At 49.4% G+C, this 21,298-nt stretch overlaps 1 protein-coding gene across 1 annotated transcript in view; it reads right to left on the bottom strand.

The window, feature by feature from the left end:
* Nucleotides 1–21,298, bottom strand: part of PAPPA (pappalysin 1) — a 238,700-nt gene that overhangs the window by 17,578 nt on the left and 199,824 nt on the right. Inside the window, exons 18-20 of the mRNA XM_047099683.1 lie at nt 14,445–14,592; nt 9,036–9,145; nt 422–493 (exon numbers count right to left, since the gene is read on the bottom strand). Coding sequence (XP_046955639.1) covers nt 422–493; nt 9,036–9,145; nt 14,445–14,592 — 330 coding nt within the window. The remainder of the gene's footprint in view (nt 1–421; nt 494–9,035; nt 9,146–14,444; nt 14,593–21,298) is intronic.

Raw genomic sequence — 21,298 nt, 5'->3', positions numbered from 1 at the left:
AGTGATCTTTAAGTAATGGTCAGCAGTGAAGTAGGAATTAGAAAGAAAAAAAATGCTTCCTGTGGTTCTGTAAAGGTTAAATGTGATAATCTGGGTAATGTGCCTGGCATATTAAAGACGCAAAATCAATATGGCCTCCCTCCCTTTTACAGATGCAGTATTATGTTGAATACAGGCTTAGGAAGCAGAAAAACCTGGCTTGGAATCACAATTCTATTATCCATTAAATGTATTTTTGAGTATGTTTGTTGAACTGTGCCTCAGTTCCACCATCTGTAAAATCGGATTGCTCATCTCTGTCCAAGAAGTCTATTAAAAAGGATAGTTACAGCACTTAGTAGGTACAGCAAATGACAGCCATGATTAATATACAATAATAATGATGATGATAACAACAGCAGGATCATTTTTAGGGACTCACCTCACAGCCTTTGACACAATGAATCAGAGCAGGGTGAGGATACCACTTGAGACCAGCTGTGCAGACAACTCTCTGCAGAGAGAGGGAGAGAGTGGTCAGATGGGTTTGAGGCTAGAAGGAAGTCATCTCTTCAGTGATCTCACATTCAACCACCCCACCTCTTCTTGGATCTTCCAAGCCCTGATTTCACCTTGGCATTTAGATGAATAATTTGACCAGGTACTTGTAAATAACAGGAATCATAAGATCACAATAATATGTGTTTGCTGTAGGTGTCATGATTCTGTTTTCCCGGCAGGAATAGGGGCTGGAGAGAAACAGAATTGGGAGGATGAAGACGCGATTAGAAAGGCCCTTCAGGAAATTCTTGGCTGGTGGAGGGAGGGTGGAGGGAGGAAGCGGATGAGGCAGAGTGGATATCTGGCTCTAGCAGGAAGATGGGAGAGCAGTGTGGAGCAGGGTTTCCCAAAGCACGTGCTGAGGACCATCTTCATCAGGGGCACTGTGGGAGCACATTAAGGAGGCAGATTTTTCAGAGCTGCTTTGGATCTAATGATTCCCAACCTCCAGGGCCAGGGCCTGGGACTCCACATTTTAAAAACAAGCCTGCCAGATGGTTCTGATATATACTACAGTTTGAGAGCAGTGGGCTGGTTCAGAACCCTTGGAGACACAGAGAACCCTCCCTGCCTCCACCTGCCGCCATGCCATATGGGCCCGCTCACAATCCCCTGACATTGTCCGTACTCCCACACCCCTGTGACTTTGTTCTGGCTGTTCTCCTTCACTGAAATGCCCTTCCCCATCTTGCCTCCTGGAGAATCTTCAGTTATCTTTTAAACTGCTGCTCAGGACTTACTTCCTCTGTGGTACCTTCCCCAACCCCCTCAGAGCTTATAGGTATGCATATATGCATTTATTTATAGCCTCCTTTAATAATAATTATTATTACTACGACAATGACAACTAAAATATATTGAGTATATTCGTACTAATTACTTTATGCATTAGTTTATTTATTACTCGTCATGAGGTGAGGTGGGCATCAATCTCAGGTCATAAGGAGAATAAATTCCCCTGGCTGCATAACTGTTTAGTGAAGAAACTGGGATTTGGAAGCAAGCACTTGTTTTGGAAATTATTTAAGGCAGCTCGTAACATAAAACCCAATAGGAGGATAATTCTTAAAGGAGGTGAAAAAAGAAAGCTAAAACTAGAAAGGTAAATAACATTAGGAATGGGGCTAACATAATGATCCCAGAAGCTCCTTTCTCTATTCTGCCATAGATGCCTTACATTTCACGCCAAAATTACAATGATTTCTGTAAAAAATGAAATAAAAATAACCTGGAGGCAATGCTCAGATTTGCAACGAGAGGTAATTGTGTGAGGGACCAGCCATGGAAGTCTATAAGATAAGGGCTCGCTCTCCTGGATGGGTGCCAGTTGATTAATTTTAGTTAAGAAATGAACAGTCAAATGGGCCAGAATACAGAAAACCATGTGACTAACCCATTTTTCTCCATGAAGACAGACCTTTGTGGGAACCCAACTGGAATTAGGTTTCTTGGTGAGCTTGGAACAAAGGGAATCACATGACTCCAAGATCTGGCTAAGACTGGGTTGGTGCCTTTCTTCTCTGCCACACATCATCTCTGGTTCACCCTTGGATCGTGGAACATGGCGTCTGGCACATGGAGGATGCCCACGAAATATTTTTGCTATAAATGAACGGCCACATCTCAAAATCGAGATGATTTTATCAATAGGCTGTATTTTCTTTACTTGGCTTCCTCTCTTCTAGAGTATCAGAAGAGCCCTTACAAAGCCTATCACAGTGTTTAGTTTACAGGACCAGTTTAGTGTAGGTGGAATTAAATTAAGGTCTTGCACAAACAACGTAACTTGAGGATGGGACCATCAATCATGCAAGGTGAAGTCTACTACGTAGTCCCCTACTGCCCCTACTGTCCCTGTCTACCTTCTCCCATTACACCTAGAAAAGGTGATATATGGGAAGGACATTGGGCTTTGAGGTAAGTCAGATGTGGACGCAATTCAACTTGAATTTGCTTTAATTTCCACTCTGAGGCTTGGTTCTCCTGCCTGTGAAATGGGTCCTGAAAATCATGTCATCGGCTTGTTGTGATGATGCACTGAGATAAGTGGTATGGGAATGGTTAACCGAGGACCTGGGTTTAGACATCTCTGTCTCTCCCAAGGACCAGGCCTGGAGCACAGCAAACACGTTGGCCAAATGAAGGAATGTGAGTAGGTCCAGGGTTCCTTTCTTCCAGCTTCCAGCTACTTTGGTGCCCTGTGCTTCCTGGCCCCAGGGCCAGAAGTGGGGAGAGTCACCTGCTTTCCTTCTCTGGGACACCTTATCCAGGTTTTCATCTCTGGGTCTGAGGGTCTGTCCCCAGCCAAAAAACAGGGATGCTTGGAGGGGCACTCGGTAACGGCTCGAGTCATAGAAAACAGCGGGGTTAGGATCCACGAGGGATTTGATGCCCATCCCTCCCCCTGTTTATCTGAGAGCTAATTTAATCCGTCTGTAGGAGTGTCGTGGTGTGGTTGTACAAGTTTCTGTCAGTTGAGGTTTACCTGACGTGAGTTCAGAGAAAGGACTTTTATACTATCCGCAGGAGCCTATTTATCTTTCCAAGGCTTTTGGATTTTCCACTATTCCTTTGGGCTGCACGCCCTACCTGTCTCACCACAGGACCTCTCTGTATGTGAGGAGAACTGGGAAGCGGGTAAGGGGCAGGAGCTGAAGGGAAGGCTAGGCTATTTACACCACAAAGTGGGAGATCCCAGATGGGGCCCCGCAAACGTCAGCCTTGTTCCTCTGGATGCCAGTGAGAGGCAGCCCAGGTTTCAGACCAGGTTTTGTAAGATGGCTTTCGTTTCCTACCTGGGCAACGGTGGGTATGCCTAGGAAGAATAGAGCGCCCTGTCTTCCTGGCTGTAGTGACCGTCAGCATCAACACCCAGGCCACCAGTGCTACCACCACTGCCATCATTAGCACCCACCGGCACTACTGTCGTCACCTCATCATCAGCAAAGCACAGGCACCTACCCTGCCATCATTATCCTCGTCCTCATCAACACACTCCCTGTGCTTGAGGCTTCATCTACTTAATTCTCACCATAACTATGAGCGTGCTACTATTTTTGAGTCTGGTTTACACAGGAGGAAACAGAGCACAGAGGAGTTAAACAACTTGCTCCCAACCATACACAGAGGCAATGACGGTCAGGAATTAAGCCCACGGCTCTCTGATTTCCAGGTCTATACTTGGAATCCCACATTCTCACTTACGGTGTCCTAGCCCCCAAAACTGTGAGTATAAAATAGTTGACTCTTTCGACCAATGGAAAGACCAAGGTTCAGAAAGGTGGAGAGGCTATGAGACAAAGAGAGGTGGGGGGAGGACTGTCTGAAAGATGAGTCCCAGAGAAGATGGGTCCCAGGCAGCGCTGAAGACCTCCCCATCCTAAGGCTCAGATCAGACACCCCTCCTAATACCTTCTAGGATGAGCCCTCTTTTCTCCTTAATTCTGTCCTTGATTTACAAGCCTTACTGTGAGTGAATTCTACCATTTAAGTTATTTTTGCCTTTTGTTAGCAGTTCTGGAGCTTCTGGCTTTCTTTAAAAGTTGAGGCATTTTCCACCCCTGTATGCCTGGTGTTTGAGGACTGCCTGCCATTTAGAAGGGCATAGTCAATGTTTTTGAATGAGTGAATGAACCAATGAGCAAGTGAGTGGATGCATGGGAGTGTCCATGAGTGAATGAGAAATCACTGGATCCCTGACACATCTCTCCGTCCATGGGCTTCACCTCCAGGGCACACAATATCTCCATCCATACGTCGGATAGACTGGACTTCATGTCCACTCAGAACCATTCTATCTCTGCCTTGTGGACTCTTGACAGGGTTTCCCACAGTGCTGCCTTCTCTTCCAAGGACAGAATTCTGCATCCTTTGTCTGCAAGCGTTGAATTATGATTTATAATGTGGAAGGTGGTTGCCTTGCATGAAATGCAGGAGAATTAGTGCTGGGTTCAAATTCTGATTGAACCACATTAGTTATGTGAATTGGGCAGTGACAAGCCCTCAGAACCTCAGCTTCCTCATGGGTAAAATGGTGACCCTACTGATCTCACTGGGGTATGGTGGAGACAAAATGAGGTGGCATTTATTGACCTGCCTAACAAACCATGCCTATATAAATGATGCCTTCAATAAACGATGACTTCCTTTCTTTCCCTTAAGTTCCTCCATCCTTTTCTTCTTCTCTTCCCTTTCCTCCCTCCTTCCATCCTTTTTTTTTCCAGGAGCCATTATAAAATCCAAGGTCTCAAGTACCTAGAGGAACTACAAGCCTCTGAGGTTGTGAACTACATTTGCTGTAACCCAGTCAAGGTGCAGGGCAGATTAGAGGTGCTCCTTTGGGGCTGGTGACAGAGAATGCCACCCAGAATTCCAGATGCCCAGGGCTGGGAGTCTATCTCATCCAAAGGTTGCAAGCCAACGGCTTCCAGGCTACACAACCCACAGAAATGTTCGGTTTGGCACACAAAGTGCTTAACAGAAGTCAAAATTATTTGCCAGTATTTTTTAAAAAATTAAGAGATTTTACATTTTAAAGACTCCAGATTTCTTATTTTTTCTCAAGAAAAAGTGGAAACTCTAGCCGTACTAGGCATACATTTCCACACTGCCACACTTGGCTAGAGAGCCCCCTTGGGAAGCAGGATGTTTTCCAGAGTTCACCACTGTCTCTACCATTCCCTGCAGTCTCTCCAGCACCGGAGCCAAGAGACATTTCCATCTGTCATTGAGTTTGTATCATCTCATTTATTAGAGGAGAGGAAGATTTCTCCCTATCTTCCATATCCCTGTCGCTTCCAAAAGTGGGGGGTGGGGGTGGGGGAGTGGGGGCTTTCAAAGGAAAGAACTTTAAAAAAAATGAAGGGACACAGTGTTCTTGTTTTTGAAAGTAAAACTAAACATTTTAGTACACCTGAAACTAATATAATTTTATATGTCAATTATACCTCAATAAAAAGGAATAAGAAACCCCCAGTAGAAGTTATCTCATTGGTGCAGCCATTGCCTGGCATGGGGAGGGGATGATCTTTGGGGAGTCACAGACCCTGACCTGGGTAGTGGTTTCAGGAGTGGCCGCAAACATACAAATTTCTCAAATCTCTTGCTAAGGATCAGCATATATGTTCAATCTCAGTAAGAAAAACTTCCAGCTGTATTTAAAAATTCTTATTTCTTAAGTTGGATAGTATGTACGTGGGCGTTTGATATATTTTCTTTAAGTCTGTCTATCTGAAATACGTAGAGTAAAACATTGCTACTACTATGAATAATATGACTAGGTATTTAATATACAGAACGATAGGCCTGGCCTGCTTCACCCATTTATCCTGCCTGCCTGGTTCCTGTGGGTGTTTGAGTTTGTGACTCTTGATCCAGGACTATGTCTCATTCCACAGTAGGGGAAACTGCAGCTTATAGAAATGATAGGATTTGTCCAAGGACACACAGCAAGAAGATGCCTGGGTTTACACTAGAACCTTGGTCACCTGACCCTGCAACCATTAAGTATTTAGCGAAACCCACTGTGTACTCAGCACTAAGGGCAGTACCGTTGTAAGCAAGATGACCGTGGGCCTGCCCTTTGCAAAGGCCACTGTTCTGGTGCACTAGTCACATGCCCTCAGTGTTGAGATTCTACTCATCTAAGTGGGTACTGTTCTTGTCATACAGGCCAATACGTGTCAAGTACTTAAAATAGATCCTGTCATGTGGGCTCATGAGAGGCGGTAATGCCCGTCCCTTCCCAACATAGTGTGCGATGAGGGCAACTTGGAGAACCTGACGTCTGCCATGGGGGGAAGTCTTTACACCACTGTCATTAGCAAATGCTACAAGTCAGAGTTCTATACGGTTATTTTAGGGGGCGGAGGTGGAGGCAGTGGCCGACGGCCAGTTGTTAACTATTTACCAGCACAGTCCCTGGCAAGCCATCGGTCAACGTTTTGCCTTTATTATCATTGTTATGCATTGAACAGAGACGGCACGGGTAGCTGGAGAAAACTGCATTAGACTGGCCGGGGTGTCTCTTCAATTTCTCTTAGGCAAGTGGCTTCCCTCCCTGAGATGCCATTCACTCTCCGGGAAAAAACGGAGACACTAAGACCTACCTTACGGACTGTGTCAGGGGACGGGTGTAAGTAAAGGCTGACCCAGTGCCCGATTCACAGGAGGCGTCCCTTAAACATCAGTCATGGCCTCACACGTCCTCACCCGGGGACAAAGGTGACAGGAGTTGGAAAAGAGCCTGGCCCCCACCCATCTACCTTGTGCTGGCCCTGGGAGGCAGGCCTCAGAAAGCAGAGCTACCCAGGGCCTGCTCTGTTTCCACGTCGCTCTCGTCACACAAGGGGCAAGGGCGCAGCAGAGGCCAGCTTTTCTGCCGTATTCCTGGAAATCATCAATCTCTGCCCTTCACCCTCCTCCCTTTTTCTACCACATTTTTTTTTCCTCCTGGATAATGAGGCCTCCGGAGACCGGTGGAGGTCTGAACCTCGTTATGGCTCTCTCCGTAGGCCAGCATCAATAAAGGCCGGCAGACCAGGGAACTGGGTGGGGGTTGGGGCAGGCAGGCAGGCAGCGGGTGGGCAACTGGGGAAGGGGGGGACTTGCAGGCTTTCAAATCCCTGGATTTATTTCACAGTGAATTATAACTGAACTCTTTAGTGCCCAGGCTCACAGTGGGAAGGGTGGGAATTCACCCAGGGGGCAGAGCAAAGGCCTGAGTGGGAGCCGGGCCAGGGGAAACTGGTCTGAATCCCAGACAGAGAAGACCTCCGGTAGTGGGGCATGAGGGAGGTCTCCTGTGTCTGCTCTGTGGAGGAGTGTGATTCCCCTGCCTTTGGGTATGTGGAATCAGGGCAGGGCAGAGGGAGGGGAGGCATGGCAAGGCACGATCCCAGCTCTCATCCTTCGTGACCCTGGCCTCATCCCCTCCCTCTCTGCTGCTCAGTTTCTCCATCTGTACAATCAGGGGCCTGTGCTGGATCTCCAGCCTCCTTGAGATTCTGACTTGACGGTTCTGTGTGCGCCCCTGGGTGTGTAACAGCACACCAGCATCCACTGGGCATTCGGTGAGAATCTACACGGGGACTCTGGGTTCGCGATGGGGAAAGGCACGCTCAGGGCAGAAAACAGATGAGGAGCTTGAGGTTAGGGAGACAGAGCTGTCTCGGGTATGCATGGGAGAGTCAGGGGCAGATAGAGGGGCAAAAGCACGGGTGGGCGGGAGGCGGAACAAGGTGAGAGAGGTCTTGGGAGAGGCGAGAGAGAAACAGAGCAGAGACAGGGGCAGGGGGAAGGGACTACAGTTGGAGTTGGGGCAGAGGGCCGTAGGTGAGAAAGAGGAAGGAGAAGAATGCTGGGGTGCACGGGGGAGCAGGGCAGGCCGGCCCAGTCCAGTGCCAGCTCCACGGGCGGAGTGCTGAGTAAGCCCTCGCAATCACGCCCTCAGCTCATTTGAGAAACTGTACACCCGGTATCGGGTTCTGCCTAGCTATCCGGAGTGAGATCTGCAGCAGGACAGCAAGGCCTCCCCGCTCCACGGGAAGAAAGCCTGGCCGGGAGGGACATAGCCGAACATTGTCCTGCACGCCCTGCCTCCCTCCTTCACCTTCTCCAGGGTGAGCCAGTGCCCGGAACCAGTGCTACATGAGGCCCAGGATCCCCGCTGCCCTGGAGGGCAAGAGGGGGGTCCCGCAAAGCCTCTAGGGCCTCGGATAGATCAGGCGACGAGGGGGAGTGGCCAGCCCCAAAGCGGGCCTGGGCAATGGCAGTGGGTGCCAGGAGGAGGCGCCTACGTGGCCTTCTGGCCAGGACCATGCCAGCTTGGCACTGTGGGAAGAGCACCGCACTTGGACTCAGGCTTGGGTTCGAGCCCTCGCACTCCTGAGAGCTCAGTGTCCAAAAGTAGGTGGTGGAGGCGATGCCATGCCCCCTGCTACATCCAGCAATTCTGAGGTTTCAGTGCAGTCTTGTGTGCGGGGTGCTGGGCACGCGAACACAGTGGGTGCTTCATAAACGGTGGGTGTTACTAATTCCCATATTGCAGATTAACTGCTTTCCACCAAAGGAGGTAAGCATGAAGAAGGATCCCAGAAGTCTAGGCCATGGAATGTTGAAAGGCCTTCTAAGGGCTCGTCTAGAGAAGCCAGACTGCACCATCCTTAGCAGTACAGACTTCCCAGTCAGACATACATGGGTTTGTGAGCTGACTCTGCTTTCTGTGTGGTTCTTGGTGCCTCAGTTTCCTCATCTCTAAACTGGAGACATCAGTCCTCTTATTCCTAGGCTGTCATCAGGATTCAGTGGAGCAGGAAGTAAAAGGTCCTTCGGAGGGACCTGGAGAACTGACTGTGAACGGTTCCCACCCCACACGACAGGTGCAACAAGTCAATGATTCAACATATATACAAGGACTGATGCGGGCTGGGGGCATAGCGAGTGTCCAACAGGGTCACTGCCCTCCCCTCGCCACGGGGGGTGGCTCTGTCACTCACCTCCACCCGGGTGGGGTTCAGCCAGTGGGGGATGTCACGTACAGTCACGTTCACTGGCAGAATGATGGACTCGCTGTTGTGGTCCAGGCACGAGGCGACACACTCCGACCCTGAGGGGAAGCACAGTGTGAGGCCACAGCTCAGCCCCCAGTCCCCTGATGTCCACGGGCTGCTCTCATACAGGGCAGGCCCTGTCACTCTGGACTGGGCCACCCTGGCCTTGAGGGTCAGAGAAAGAAGGGAACTTCCAGCAGGGCAGCCTCTGGTCTCCCTGACTCTGCTCTCTTGTCTCCAATCTAGCCTGCACCCACCCACCACCATGTTTGTTGGCCCTGAGCCCAGTTGGGTCGTGCCCTTCCTCGTTTGAAAACTTTACAAGATTCCCCACAAGCAGGACAAAGTGCGATCCCCTTTGTCCAGCGTTCGTGGGCTCCCATGGTCCGGTCAATCTCATCTGCCATTAACCATCTTCACGCTTTGGGTGGGCCAGCCAGACTGCACTAGGTTTTCCATCTGAGTCCTGCAACAACCCCTCGCCTCTATACCTCAGCTCCCATTCACCCCTTCTCCTGAATCACCCCCATCTGCCTACTCAAGGTCAAATCCCATCAGTTCTTCATGGCTCAGTTCAAATCCTCTGAGCAGCCTGCCCTGATTTTTGCACCTGAGTGAGAGCAGTGTGCTCTCATCATTGCTGAGCAATGATGAGTCTCTCAGTGCCGGCCTTACCCCCTCCCTGTGCCTACCTTTCCGCAGTTACAGTGATGCCCTGGATGGGCAGGGATGAGGGTGACTCATCCGCGAGCCTAGCCCAGTGCCTGGTAAGCCATCAGCCCAGCACATGGTGAGCCCATGAATGCAGCACAGCCTCTTAACCCCTCGCTTTCTGCTCGCACAAGGCTTGTACACATGCCTCCCGAGCCGTGCCTTCAAGACCCTTCACACTCTTCTTCAACTAATGCACTACTTATGGCCCTTTGGACCTCAACCCAAGTGCCACCTGCTCCGAGAGGCCCTCCCTGCTTTCCTGACAGGCCAGACCCTCTGACAGGCACTATGCCAGCATGTGTCATGGCTTGGTGACTGTTCTATCAATGGCTTTCTCCCCTGATGGACTGTAAACTCCTGAGCCCTCTCTGTGCTCCACATTCCATGCCCAGAGCCTGGCACTGTGCATGGCAGATGGTGGGCACTCAGCAAGTATGTGTGGAATGAGTGGAAGAGACAGGAAGTGAGTGCGTAGACAGACAAGGAACTGAGTGAGTGAGTGAATGGGACGGTGAGTAAACGATCAGTAGGCATTCTGGTATCTTATGAAGGAGGAAGTAGGTACACAGATGGAGGATTGCATGGATAAAAGACTGGGTACCTGGATAAGGGAATGACAAAATGAATCAGGTAGCTGGTGAAGGCACTGGTGATGAACTGGAACAGGGTGGTGCTCCACAGAAACCCTCGGTTCAGGGACTTCACAGGTGAAGACAGCTGACATCAAGCTGTGGCTTGGTTGCCAAGTTGACTATAATTTGGTACATTGATTCTCTGCCCTGACCTCATGCATTCTGGAGTCTCCTGAAAATCAAGCCTATCCCATGAGATGTCTCCATGACTCTCAAATGGTGCTCATCCATGTGGGCAAAGAACGGACATGTCAGAATCTGACCAAGGCCCTAAGGAGGTCATTCCTCCAGCTTACTGCCAGGACCACCCTTGAATATTAAGTGAATCACAAGAGACAACCAACTCTATTCTGTTAGCCACTCTATAGGCTCCCTTCCACGTATGTGGGTGGGTGGGTAAGGGTGATGTCTGAATGTGTATAATCCACACACACACACACTTTATTTATATATATATATATATATATATATATATTATCTACCAGTTCCCTTTTTAATGTCATTTTGTAGTCCTCTTTAGTGCAGAAGACTCACAAGGACCGAAGAGGGGGGTAACAGCAGGTCTAGGACAGTGTTTACAACCTCTTCTCTTTAAACACAGGGACACCGAACCCAGAAGTGGGGGCAGATTCCTGGCCAGGCAGGTGGTTGTCATAGGTCACTCATCCTCCTGAATATCCAGCCCATGCGATGGGTCGTCATCACACCCAAGTCTCAGGTTAGACCAGTGCACAGAGCTCAGGCTACAGAGAAGGTGGTTAGAGGCCCAAGAATTAAAACCCACATCCCTCTGCCTTCCAAGTCCAGTGATAGATACAGACCAAGAGAGGAAAGAGAAAGGAAAGCAGAGGAGAGAAAAGAAATGGGGAGGGGATGCAAAAGTACCAAAAAGACGAGTGATGGGAAAAGGGGACAAGTCACTAAGCAGTTGGAGAAACTCAGTGCTGTGTGTCTGTCGTGAGTTCACATTCTAAAGGAGCTTTTAGAAAGCAAGGCAGAAGTGAGGCTGTGATGATAAAATCCTCTTCTGCGAAAGAAAGAGGCCGCCTCTGAGGGAAAGACAAAGGCTATCTTATCCCAAGAGGGGGAAAAGGGGGAAAATATGGTCAAGACAGGAGGCCACCACTGCCCTCCCCTTCTCCACAGCTCCCTCCTCTGTGTTCCCCTCCCCTCCCCACAGTGCTAGGGCTTTAGGACCAGGCTGCTGTGTTGTGATATATGAAACCGAACTGGCATCCTTACAGAGTGTGATCTCACCAAGCCCCTGCCTGTAGCAACTTTCTGAGGGCTCCTAACTGCCACAGAAGCCTGCCTGTGTTGAGTGGGAGGGGGTCCAGAGCGAGCTCCTCTGGGTGGTGCCAGAAATGTGCCCCCCAGCGCCTAAGCCCCTGTGATGGGATACACCCCTCACCCCTGATTACAAGGCCTTTGATCAAATCCCCTCCTCGTGAGGCGGGCTCTCCCCAGGGAGGGGCTCAACCTGGGAATCTGATGTGGGGGCCTTTGCAGGTGGGGAAGGGCAGGGACCTGGAGGTTTCCCTCCTTCCCAATCGTTATCTCCCAGTGTCCCACACTGCTTTTTTTTTTTAGCTCCCCCATATCCCCCCAGCCACCCTGGATCACCATATTCCTTAAAGGGGCATCAGCATGGCAATGGGGACATGGGTACTTGGAAGGGGGGACATTCAGGTTCTAGTGTCATACCAACTTCTTTCCCTTTCTGCTTCATCAAAAAAAAGCTCCGTGGGCAAAAGAATAGTACTGCCACACCTCTGCCTACCTCTAGCTAGGTAAGCAGAGAGCCAGGTGATGTGTGGTTGTGGCATGGGAATGCAGTGTATGTCCCGAGTGGCCACAGGATGTGTCTGTGTACATGTGTGAGTTATGTTTGCCTTCCGCACATCTTTATGTTTCAGAGCATAAGATGTGTCTGTGCTTGTGATGTGTGTGTAATTATGTTACAGGTGTGTACATGCTATGTGTAGCTGTGTGTGTGTGTGTGTGTGTGTGTGTGTGTGTGTGTGTGTGTAGGTGACAAGTTGATGCACTTATCTGGCTAAAGTGTACATGCCAAGCATGAGTTTATGATGTATGTGCTTGGGTCTATGTTTGGTCATTAAGCATTTGTGCTTGTGTTTATTTTTGCATGTGTGAATATATTTGAATGTATCAGTGGATGTAGACATGCAGGAAGTCTGTTTTTATGAGTTTTCTTAATGTTTATTTTTGAGAGAGAGAGAGAGAAAGAGGAGAGACAGAGCATGAGCGGGGGAGGGGCAGAGAGAGAGGGAAACACAGAATCCACAGCAGACTCCAGGCTCTGATCTGTCAGCACAGAGCCGACACAGGGCTCAAACGCATGGACCATGAGATCATGACCTGAGCTGAAGTCAGATGCTTAACCAACTGAGCTACCCAGGACCCCCTATAAGTTTTTTTTTTTTTTAAATAAAAGTCACTTAATCAAAAGATTTCCTCCCAGGGCCACTTAATACCAGTCCTGAGTATCACTGAATATTCACTTGTATACACTGAGTTGGGGGTGGGACCCCATCACAGACATATGTGTCTAGAATCCCGCACACCCATCAGGACTGATGGAGAGAAGAAAGCATTGGCCTCAGGGTGGAACAGCCACTGTTACTGACCATTGCTACACCTGTTGCCCCAACCATCTTGAACGCCTATATTGGCAGACCCACAAGATGCCACCTCTCTGCAGCCATCCTGGTCAGGGTCCTTTGGGTTGGTGCCTCTGTAGAAACTTACAGTACCTTTAGAATCATCAGAGAGAGCAACCATGCGCTCAGAGGTACTCTCACCAAGTTCTCTGGACCAAATGCAGGAATGCTGATCCCTACTCTACATTTAGGTGAAGAATTGACATGCACTCTCAGGCTCTGTGTTTCCATCTTTGAAAGGTGATCGGGCCCCATACACCTCCCCTCTCCCACCACGGGCCTCGCTTCTGGACAAGAAGTGACAGCTCCCGTCGTGCTGGGTGTAGAACTTGTTGGCTCTGTGTAACTGGGAGTGACTGTGTGCAGGATAACCTTCTGCTCCAGACATCCCTGGTGATTATCCCATAAATCACACTGGCCATGAGAAAGAACATCCAATTCCCTGGGCTTTTCATCATGGTCAATTAGGGAATCAGCCCAAGAGGTCAGCATCACCGCCCTTAGCTGAGGTCAGACTCAATGCACGCTCCAGTTCCCCAGAAAGCCTCGGAGTCGGTGATTAATGCATCCATCCAGGCACCTGGTTTCAACCAGGCAAATCCCTGGCATCAAACCCCAGGTTGTCTCTTCTCACTGTGAGCACTCTGTGAGCTCGCCTATCACCACGCAAATCATATTCTGAAAATGCTATTTATCTTTCCAGTTGGAGGCAACTGGGATGCCACGGAAAGAACTCAGGCTTTGGAGTAGAAGAGCCCTCTGGATTCAGGGCATGTTCTATTATCCCTTCAAGTCCCAGTTTCCTCATATGTCAAAGGTCATTGGGCAGATAAGATATGGTGCCTCTATAAAGTGCTTGATGCAGGGCCTGGCCCATAGTAGGTACTCATGAATGATGAATATTATGCAAAATTTCAGATTCCAGATAAAAAGGCAGCTAGGACCACCATTGCTTTCCCAAATGTGATAGGTGCTTCCACATCTCCTTCCCTTTGCCACATGGTTTCTTCTGTCTAGAATGCCATTTCCCACCCAACAAGCTCTTGCAAATCCCTAGGTAAGCATCCCTTCCTCTGAGAGCCCCCTCTGTCTCCTGATTCTGCGGTCAGCTCTTCTGTATTCCAGGAAGACCCTACTCACCACTGTTTCTCTAACATTCGTGCCTTTTACTCTTTCTGGGAGCAAGGACCTGGTCCCTCTCATCTTTGTTTCCCCCTTACAGGGCCTCACGAGGTAGAGGTGCCCAGTCATCCAGTGAGGCACCAGCCCCAGGTTGCCAGAAGGATCTGCCCCTCCCGCTCGCACCATCACACACACACACACCGTACCGATGGCGTAGCCGTCCGGGCACTGCAGTTTGAGGTTGCTGTTGAGCTGGTCTGGGGCCGAGCACTGGCCTTGCATCTCCTGGCAGATGTGGAAGGAGCCGCTCCAGGTGCCATCTTTCCGGCAGTGGATGACGTTGCTCCCATGTCCCTGAACACCACGCAAGAACAGTCAGGATGACCAACAGGGATGACCACCCTCAACATCATAAGCCCCTCAACAGAAACGAGGAGACTGCTCCTTATCTCCCAGAGCCCTAGAAGTGTTCCACAACCAGTTTCTGAACCATGTACAAAACCCAATCACCCTGAACTAGAGGCACTGTTCACATCTCCATTTTACAGATGGGGAAACTGAGGACTCCGTGCAGAAAGAAGCTTGCTCAAAGCCCCTCAGAGAGCCCATGGAGCCCATCTCCCAGGTTTCCTATGTCCTAGCTTCAAGCTCTTTCAGAGATTTGTCAGAGGGATTTGTTTTGTGTGTTGATCTTTTTTTTATAACTGAGAAGGTAGGGGACCAAATGCTCCCTAACTCATACAGCAAGGAAGAACATGGGTCCTAGGGCTGTTCGTGAGAAGGTAGCCACAGAGCAAAGCTTACTTAATCTCAGCCAGTGAGAAAGTACCCCATGTCAGGGCTCTGCCACATGCTAACTTGGCAGGCGAGAAACTTTTTCTTCCTGGACACTGCCTTCCTCTCTTTTGCCTTCCCTTCCTTCCTTTTGCTCCATTCCATTGCATTCCAGCAACAATGGCACCAGGAGGGTGGTGTGGGGATACTTCTATCTGTGCCCTCCATCAACTCTTTAAAACAGGCACAACACAGTTTCTCAACCCTCTGCAAGGTGGTAGGCAAATGCAGCTTGCAGACATGGTCCTTTCTCTGAGCCCCCTTTCAAAGTCTGGGCTTCTAATGGGAGGTCCAGCTCTGTGGAAATGTCAGACCTTCCCCTGAAGCCAAGCACCATTTCTTAGTGCCCAGACTGTGTGGGGTCCAAATGTGAAGTGAGCCAGTATCTGCCACAGTGAGACAGTCATGTCCGTGTGACCGTGCTCGGTAGCAGTGCCGTGAGCATGTGGGGAGAGTAATTTTGGTTGTGAAGGGCAAGCAGGGAGGGCCCCGGAGAGGAAGTGATATATGGAAAGGAGTTTTCAAGGATGCATTGAATCACAGGCAGAACAGGGATGGAAAGACTTTTCTGGAAGGCCAAAGGGCATGCGCAAATGCAAGGAAGTACAGTGAGCAACAGACAGCTCCCCAAGGTTTCTCATCCTGTGATCCAAGAGAGGAGGAGTTGGTAGGGCAGAAGCAGAGTGTGGCTTCAATGTCAGCTTATGGAGTTTGGACTCTGTCCCTTGAGAATGGGGAACCATGAGTGGTTTCTGGACGGGGGTCCTTCCATCTGAGAATATACTGTACATTCTCTCCCTCTTTCTTTTTTTAAAAGTGTTTATTTGTTTACTTTGAGAGAGAGAGAGAGAAAGAGAAAGAGAGTGCACACGGGAGAGAGGCAGAACAAGAGGGAGAGAGAGAATCCCAAGCAGGCTTTACGCTGTAAGCGTGGAGACAGACACAGGACTCGATGCCACGAACCATGAGATCATGACCTGAGCCAAAGTCACGAGTCAGATACTTAGCTGACTGAGCCACCCAGGTGCCCTGTTCTCTCCCTCTTTCAAGCTTTTGATCAGAAGAGAAACTCTGTATGAGGCCAGAGGAGCTGATCATGCTCTACCAATGTGAAAACCTATGCAACGGCTCCTGTGCCCTTTAGCCGCCATTCAAACTCTGGTGTCTGGCCTCCAGAGCCCCCACAGCCTTAACCTTGGCTAATTCTCCATGCTCTCGCTCCCTACAATGTCACCACCAACCTTGAACTTTGGTTTAAATCACCTGCGTTCTCAAATGCACCATAGCTATTTCACAACACCATGCCTCTGTACTCACGGGCCTTCTGGCTGCTTTGTTTCCCTCCCCACCCCAGCACCTTGTCTGGCACAAACTATCGTGTCCTAGTGCTGCTCCAACTCTGCAGAGTGTGCTACTCAACGTCTCTGCCATGCACTGCCTTGTTGTTTATCATCTGTTCCCACCCAGATGATGAACTCCCTCAAGGCCCAAGATGGTTCCCCACTCGTCCCTGCATCCTCAGGGCCTTTCCACAACTTCTAATAGGTCCTGATAATTTGGTCCATTCATTCATCACTCAGTAGATATTTTTGCTCACTCAAGAACTATCTGTTTAGGGGCACGTGGGTGGCTCAGTCGGTAAAGCATCTGACTCTTGATTTTGGCTCAGGGCAGATCCCAGGGTCATGGGATCGAGCCCTGCATCGGGTTCCTGTGCTCAGCATGGAGTCTGCTTAGGATTTTCTCTCTCTCCCTCTGCCCTCTGCCCCCCTCCCCAGCTCGTGTGCGCTCTCTCTCTCTCAAAAACAAAACAACAACAAAAAAGAACTATCTGTTTAACAAAAGAAAAGATGTGGCGAATCGTAGAGAGTTATGGAATGAATTTGTTTAATAAGCAAGAGCATAAATGAATGTGTGGGTGAGGAAATAAATGCATAAGTGAGCAAACGAAGAAATGGGTGAATTAGGGAATAAATGAATGAGTGCGTGTATAAGGAAATGAATAAGCTCTTTCAAAGAGCTGATGCAGGCTGAGGCTACCCTGTCTGAGAAAACAGCTGCAAGGAGACAGGATTCAGAAGAGAAAGGGGGTGGCGGCGGTGGGGGGGGGGGCTCTCTTGGCCTCTCATGGGTCTTTCCAAATGCAGTGGGAACCTCTGTGGCCCCGGGAGAAGGGTGGCCCATCCCAAGCATGCAGCTGTGGGACGACTCACAGAGTCCACCCCCAGAGATTGTGTGTGACATCAGGGAAAGTTTAGGCAGCTTCATGTGGCTTCAGAGAACCGACTCTCCCTCCCGGAGCCCCAAGCCCCAGGCCCCATGATTCTGCTGGGCCCTCGGGGGAGTAGGGAATTGACCCCAATTTCCTGGAGCCTTGGCCTGGGCCTGTGATGCATTTGGCCTCCAGCCCCCGAAGGGCTGCAGACCTCAGCACTACGTGGGCCAGAGTTGGCTGGGGACCTCGGTTTGCAGCAGAGAACGTATTAGAACTAGCTGGAATCTGCTCAGGGAATTTCGCCATAGAGAAATCCACTATAGAAGGCTCTACCATAGAAGGTGGGAACATAAAGGTACTGGTGTTGCTGCCTCCAGCCCCTCTCCCTCCTGCCCAGCTCATCGGGCACTTTCTACTGCTGACTAAATATGCTTTAAAGAAAAAAGAAAAAAAAGATGACAACCTTCTGCTAAGACACCTTAGACTTCCAAACAAGGCATACTTGTGGGCTGGCACTCCAGGGCCTCCAGAGCGGAACCCAGATGACAAGTCTAGCCCCATCTCTTGCTATGCACCTGTCTTTTCCTTCTAGTCTCACATTCCTCTTGCTTCCCACCTCCACATCTTTGTCTTTGCCGAGTCCCCTGCACAGCAGACTTCCCGGAGCCTTTCTGGATTTCCACATTCTCTTTTAGGACTAGATCTTGGTGCACTCGGCGCTTACCTACCAGCTAGGACAGAGCCTCAGAATTAACCCTTGATGTTAAGTCTATTGTGACCATGGAAGACTGGACATTGAGGATACAATCTGATAGAACCAAAGACCGCTGGGCAAGAAGCCTGCTGGGTACACTTGGTTCTGAATGCACAATTCCGAATGCTAAAGTGAAATCGCTTCCAAGAGGGCTGAGCATCCCTCAGCAAAACATTTTGCCTCTCTGTGCCTTTGTATAAATCTATCTGTATAAAAGCATGTGTGGCTCTCTCAAAGTCTCTTTAGCCACAGGGGCCCCGGAAGGGCTGAAGGCATATCATAATTATATTATCAAATACCCACCATGTGCCGAGTGTTTTACAGGCATTTCGAAATCCTTTTAACGACATAGTAGAGTAGAAATTATATCCCTGCTACAGATTTGGAAACTGAGGTTTAGCTAGCAAGTGAAAAAGTGAGTTTTTAAATGCCACTGTAATGGTCAGGAGCATGAACTCAAGCCAAATTCAAGCCAACTATGGAGATTTAAATCCCAGCCCTGCAACTTCCTAGCCATGGATATTTAGGGAAGTTCCTTAACCTATGTCCCTTAATTTTCTCAGCTACTAAATGGGCATGGGGTCCACTACCTGACACAATCATCACGAGGACCAAGTAAGTTAGATTATGGGAAGCATTTAGAGCTTAAACACACACTGGGGCTCTCTGTCACCTAAGGCTCAGGGCCACTCTGTTCTGCTATATCTAGGGTGACTTCAGAATCAACCCAAGCATCCCCAACATCTTAGAAGTGGCAGCAGCCACAGCAGGAAGGCAGCATGCATGCCCAAGTCATGGAGATTGCCAGTGTCAGAGCTGGGTCTCCTGACTATAAGCCTCTGTGCCTGTACTGCAATGGAGGGGAGAGGCGGGTAGGGGAGGCGAGATGAGGAGAGGGGGAGAATCAGATTTCTTCTCCTTAGCAGAGATGGGAATAGACAAAATAATGGCAGAGAGACACACGGCAGCCTCAGAGCAGGACAGAACCAGGCTGTACAGATGGGACATAAAGAGCTAAAGCCTTGGAGGCAGGCTGACCTAATAACGGGAATCTCAGGTCCACTACTCTTAGCTATATAACAGAGAGAGAACCACCTTACCTTATGGGACCTCAGCCTCCTCATCTACAAAATGGGGCAGCAATGCCAGACTGATGCTGTGGGGCTTAAATAATGTGTCCGTGTAGAGCACTCAGCCCAGGGACTAGCAAGTAATAAATGCTTAATAAACCGCTGCTATTAATTACTTGCCTCCGTCCCCAGGCAATGCGTTGCCCCTATATGCACATTGCATCTTCCAGGTAAGGTACAAGGGTGACATGTAGCCCTTTGTGTAGGAGGAAGGATGGGCAGAAAATCTGGTATGTGTCATGCCTTGGTTAGGAGATCGGAGACTTTAAGTTCTGACTCTGCTAGTGACTTGCTGTGTGACTCGAGGCAAGTCCCTTCCCTTCTCTGGCTCCAGTGGCCCCATCTGTAAAATAAGCGGGCTGCAGTGGGGGATCTCCTAGGTCTTGTCCACCTCCTGTGAAGTTTCTAACTTCAACTAGGAAGCCCAGAGTGCCTAGGCAAGAATTTCACAAGGCTCAGCCTAAAAGCCGCCCCTGCTTGGAGAGGCACTGTGCATGCAAGAACTGTGCTGTATCCACAGCAGAGCCCATAAAGGCAGGAGCCAGATGCATACCACTAGTGGCAGAAAGGCTTTCACAGCCACCTCTGTGACCCATGTGATGAACTGGGTGCATCACTGATTCTACCCCCACCCTTCCGGTCTTGCTCCTCCCGAGCCACTGAAAGCCCCGTGAAGAGCATTACTTGGTCGACAAGCACCTTTAGTCTCTCCCTCCCCTGCTGCGGGCCCTGTGCAGGCATCTGCCACAGACTCTGTCCCTCCTCCCCTAATCACCTGCAAATTCCCCACAGTGCTTCTCTGCAAAACTGGGCCTGAGTTATCACCTTGGACAGCTCAGGAACATCTGAGCTGGATTAAATATTGGGACACTTAGCACTTCTCCCCAGCTGTCTGGGGATGGAGTTCTTGCCCTTTGGCACTAGCCTGCCCTGGAAATGTTCGGGGGTAGTGGGAAGAACAGGGCTGTGGGGCCCGTCAACACCGCCCACTCACTCGTAACTATGGACGAGAACTTAGCCTCCTAGCCTTCTTTCCTCATTGGAAGAAGGGGATGGTGTTTCCTCTTCAAATGTTTGTTGTGAGTTGTCGAAATGAATGAAAGTCTGGGGCACCTGTCTGGCATCCTGGAAACACTTTAAAAAGCTGTTATTACCAAGGTTCTTGGTCATGGTTCACAGGAATAATAACGCTATAAATTTGAGAGCTGAACTGTCCAATATGGTAGCTACTAGTGTGACTGTTTGCATTTAAATTTGAACCATTTGAAATTAAATAAAGTGTAAAACTTGGTCACTCAGTCACTCCAGCCATATTTCAAGTACTCCATAGCCAGATGTGACCAGTGGCCGCCATATCTCAAAGCACAGATAGGGACTATCTTCATCATAGCAGAAAGTTCTACCGGGCATTGCTAGGCTAGAGAGCCTATATACTCTACAGTTTATTTGAGCAAGAAATTGGGCTTCCCTATGGTTCACACCAATCTCCCCACCCCACATTCTGGTTTCATGCGTGATAGATGCCGCCCTCTCTGACTTTCTGGGGCTTGCCTCCCACAGAGGGATAACTTTCAAGATATTGCCTTTGTTTCCAGATTCTATAGGAGCCCACATGGAGCATCAGGGATTCTCCCCACTAGAAGTGACCTCAAAGGGAGGTGTTTGTGGTCTGTGCCTTCCCCAGGGCTGCCATATATGGTGACACAGGCTGTGTACTGTACACTTTCAGGGTGGTACTCGTAGGCATACTGTACTTTTACTATCTCATGTAATCCAGACAAACTATGAGTCATGAGAAAACTGACTCTTAAAGGATTAAACAACTTGCCCGGGTCCTCCCACGAGGAAGTGGTAAAGTCAGGATTTGAACTCAGAGTTCATCGTGGCTCCCAAGGCATAAATGAAGCAGAGGTTTTATTTGTTAATGTGCTTTTAGTGGCAGTGGGAGGGAGAACACGAACCTCCCCTATAGTAGTCTCTGTCCCTGCTGCCAGGATCTGGAACTTGTTTGGAAAGCAAAGAATTCCGACTCTATACAAGCTGTTTAATTCAAGATGCTCTGGGTCGTAGGTTTCTGCTGTGTTTACAGGCAGCAAGAGGGGATCTGAGGTGAATACTAGATTTGGC

This window comes from Lynx rufus, unplaced genomic scaffold, assembly GCF_022079265.1.
Source record: "Lynx rufus isolate CCGP_SWC_20201006 ecotype Redwood Valley unplaced genomic scaffold, mLynRuf1.p SCAF_10, whole genome shotgun sequence".
NCBI lineage: Eukaryota > Metazoa > Chordata > Mammalia > Carnivora > Felidae > Lynx > Lynx rufus.
Note: the sequence above shows the minus strand (reverse complement) of the source record. Positions and strands in the feature narration are given on the sequence as shown.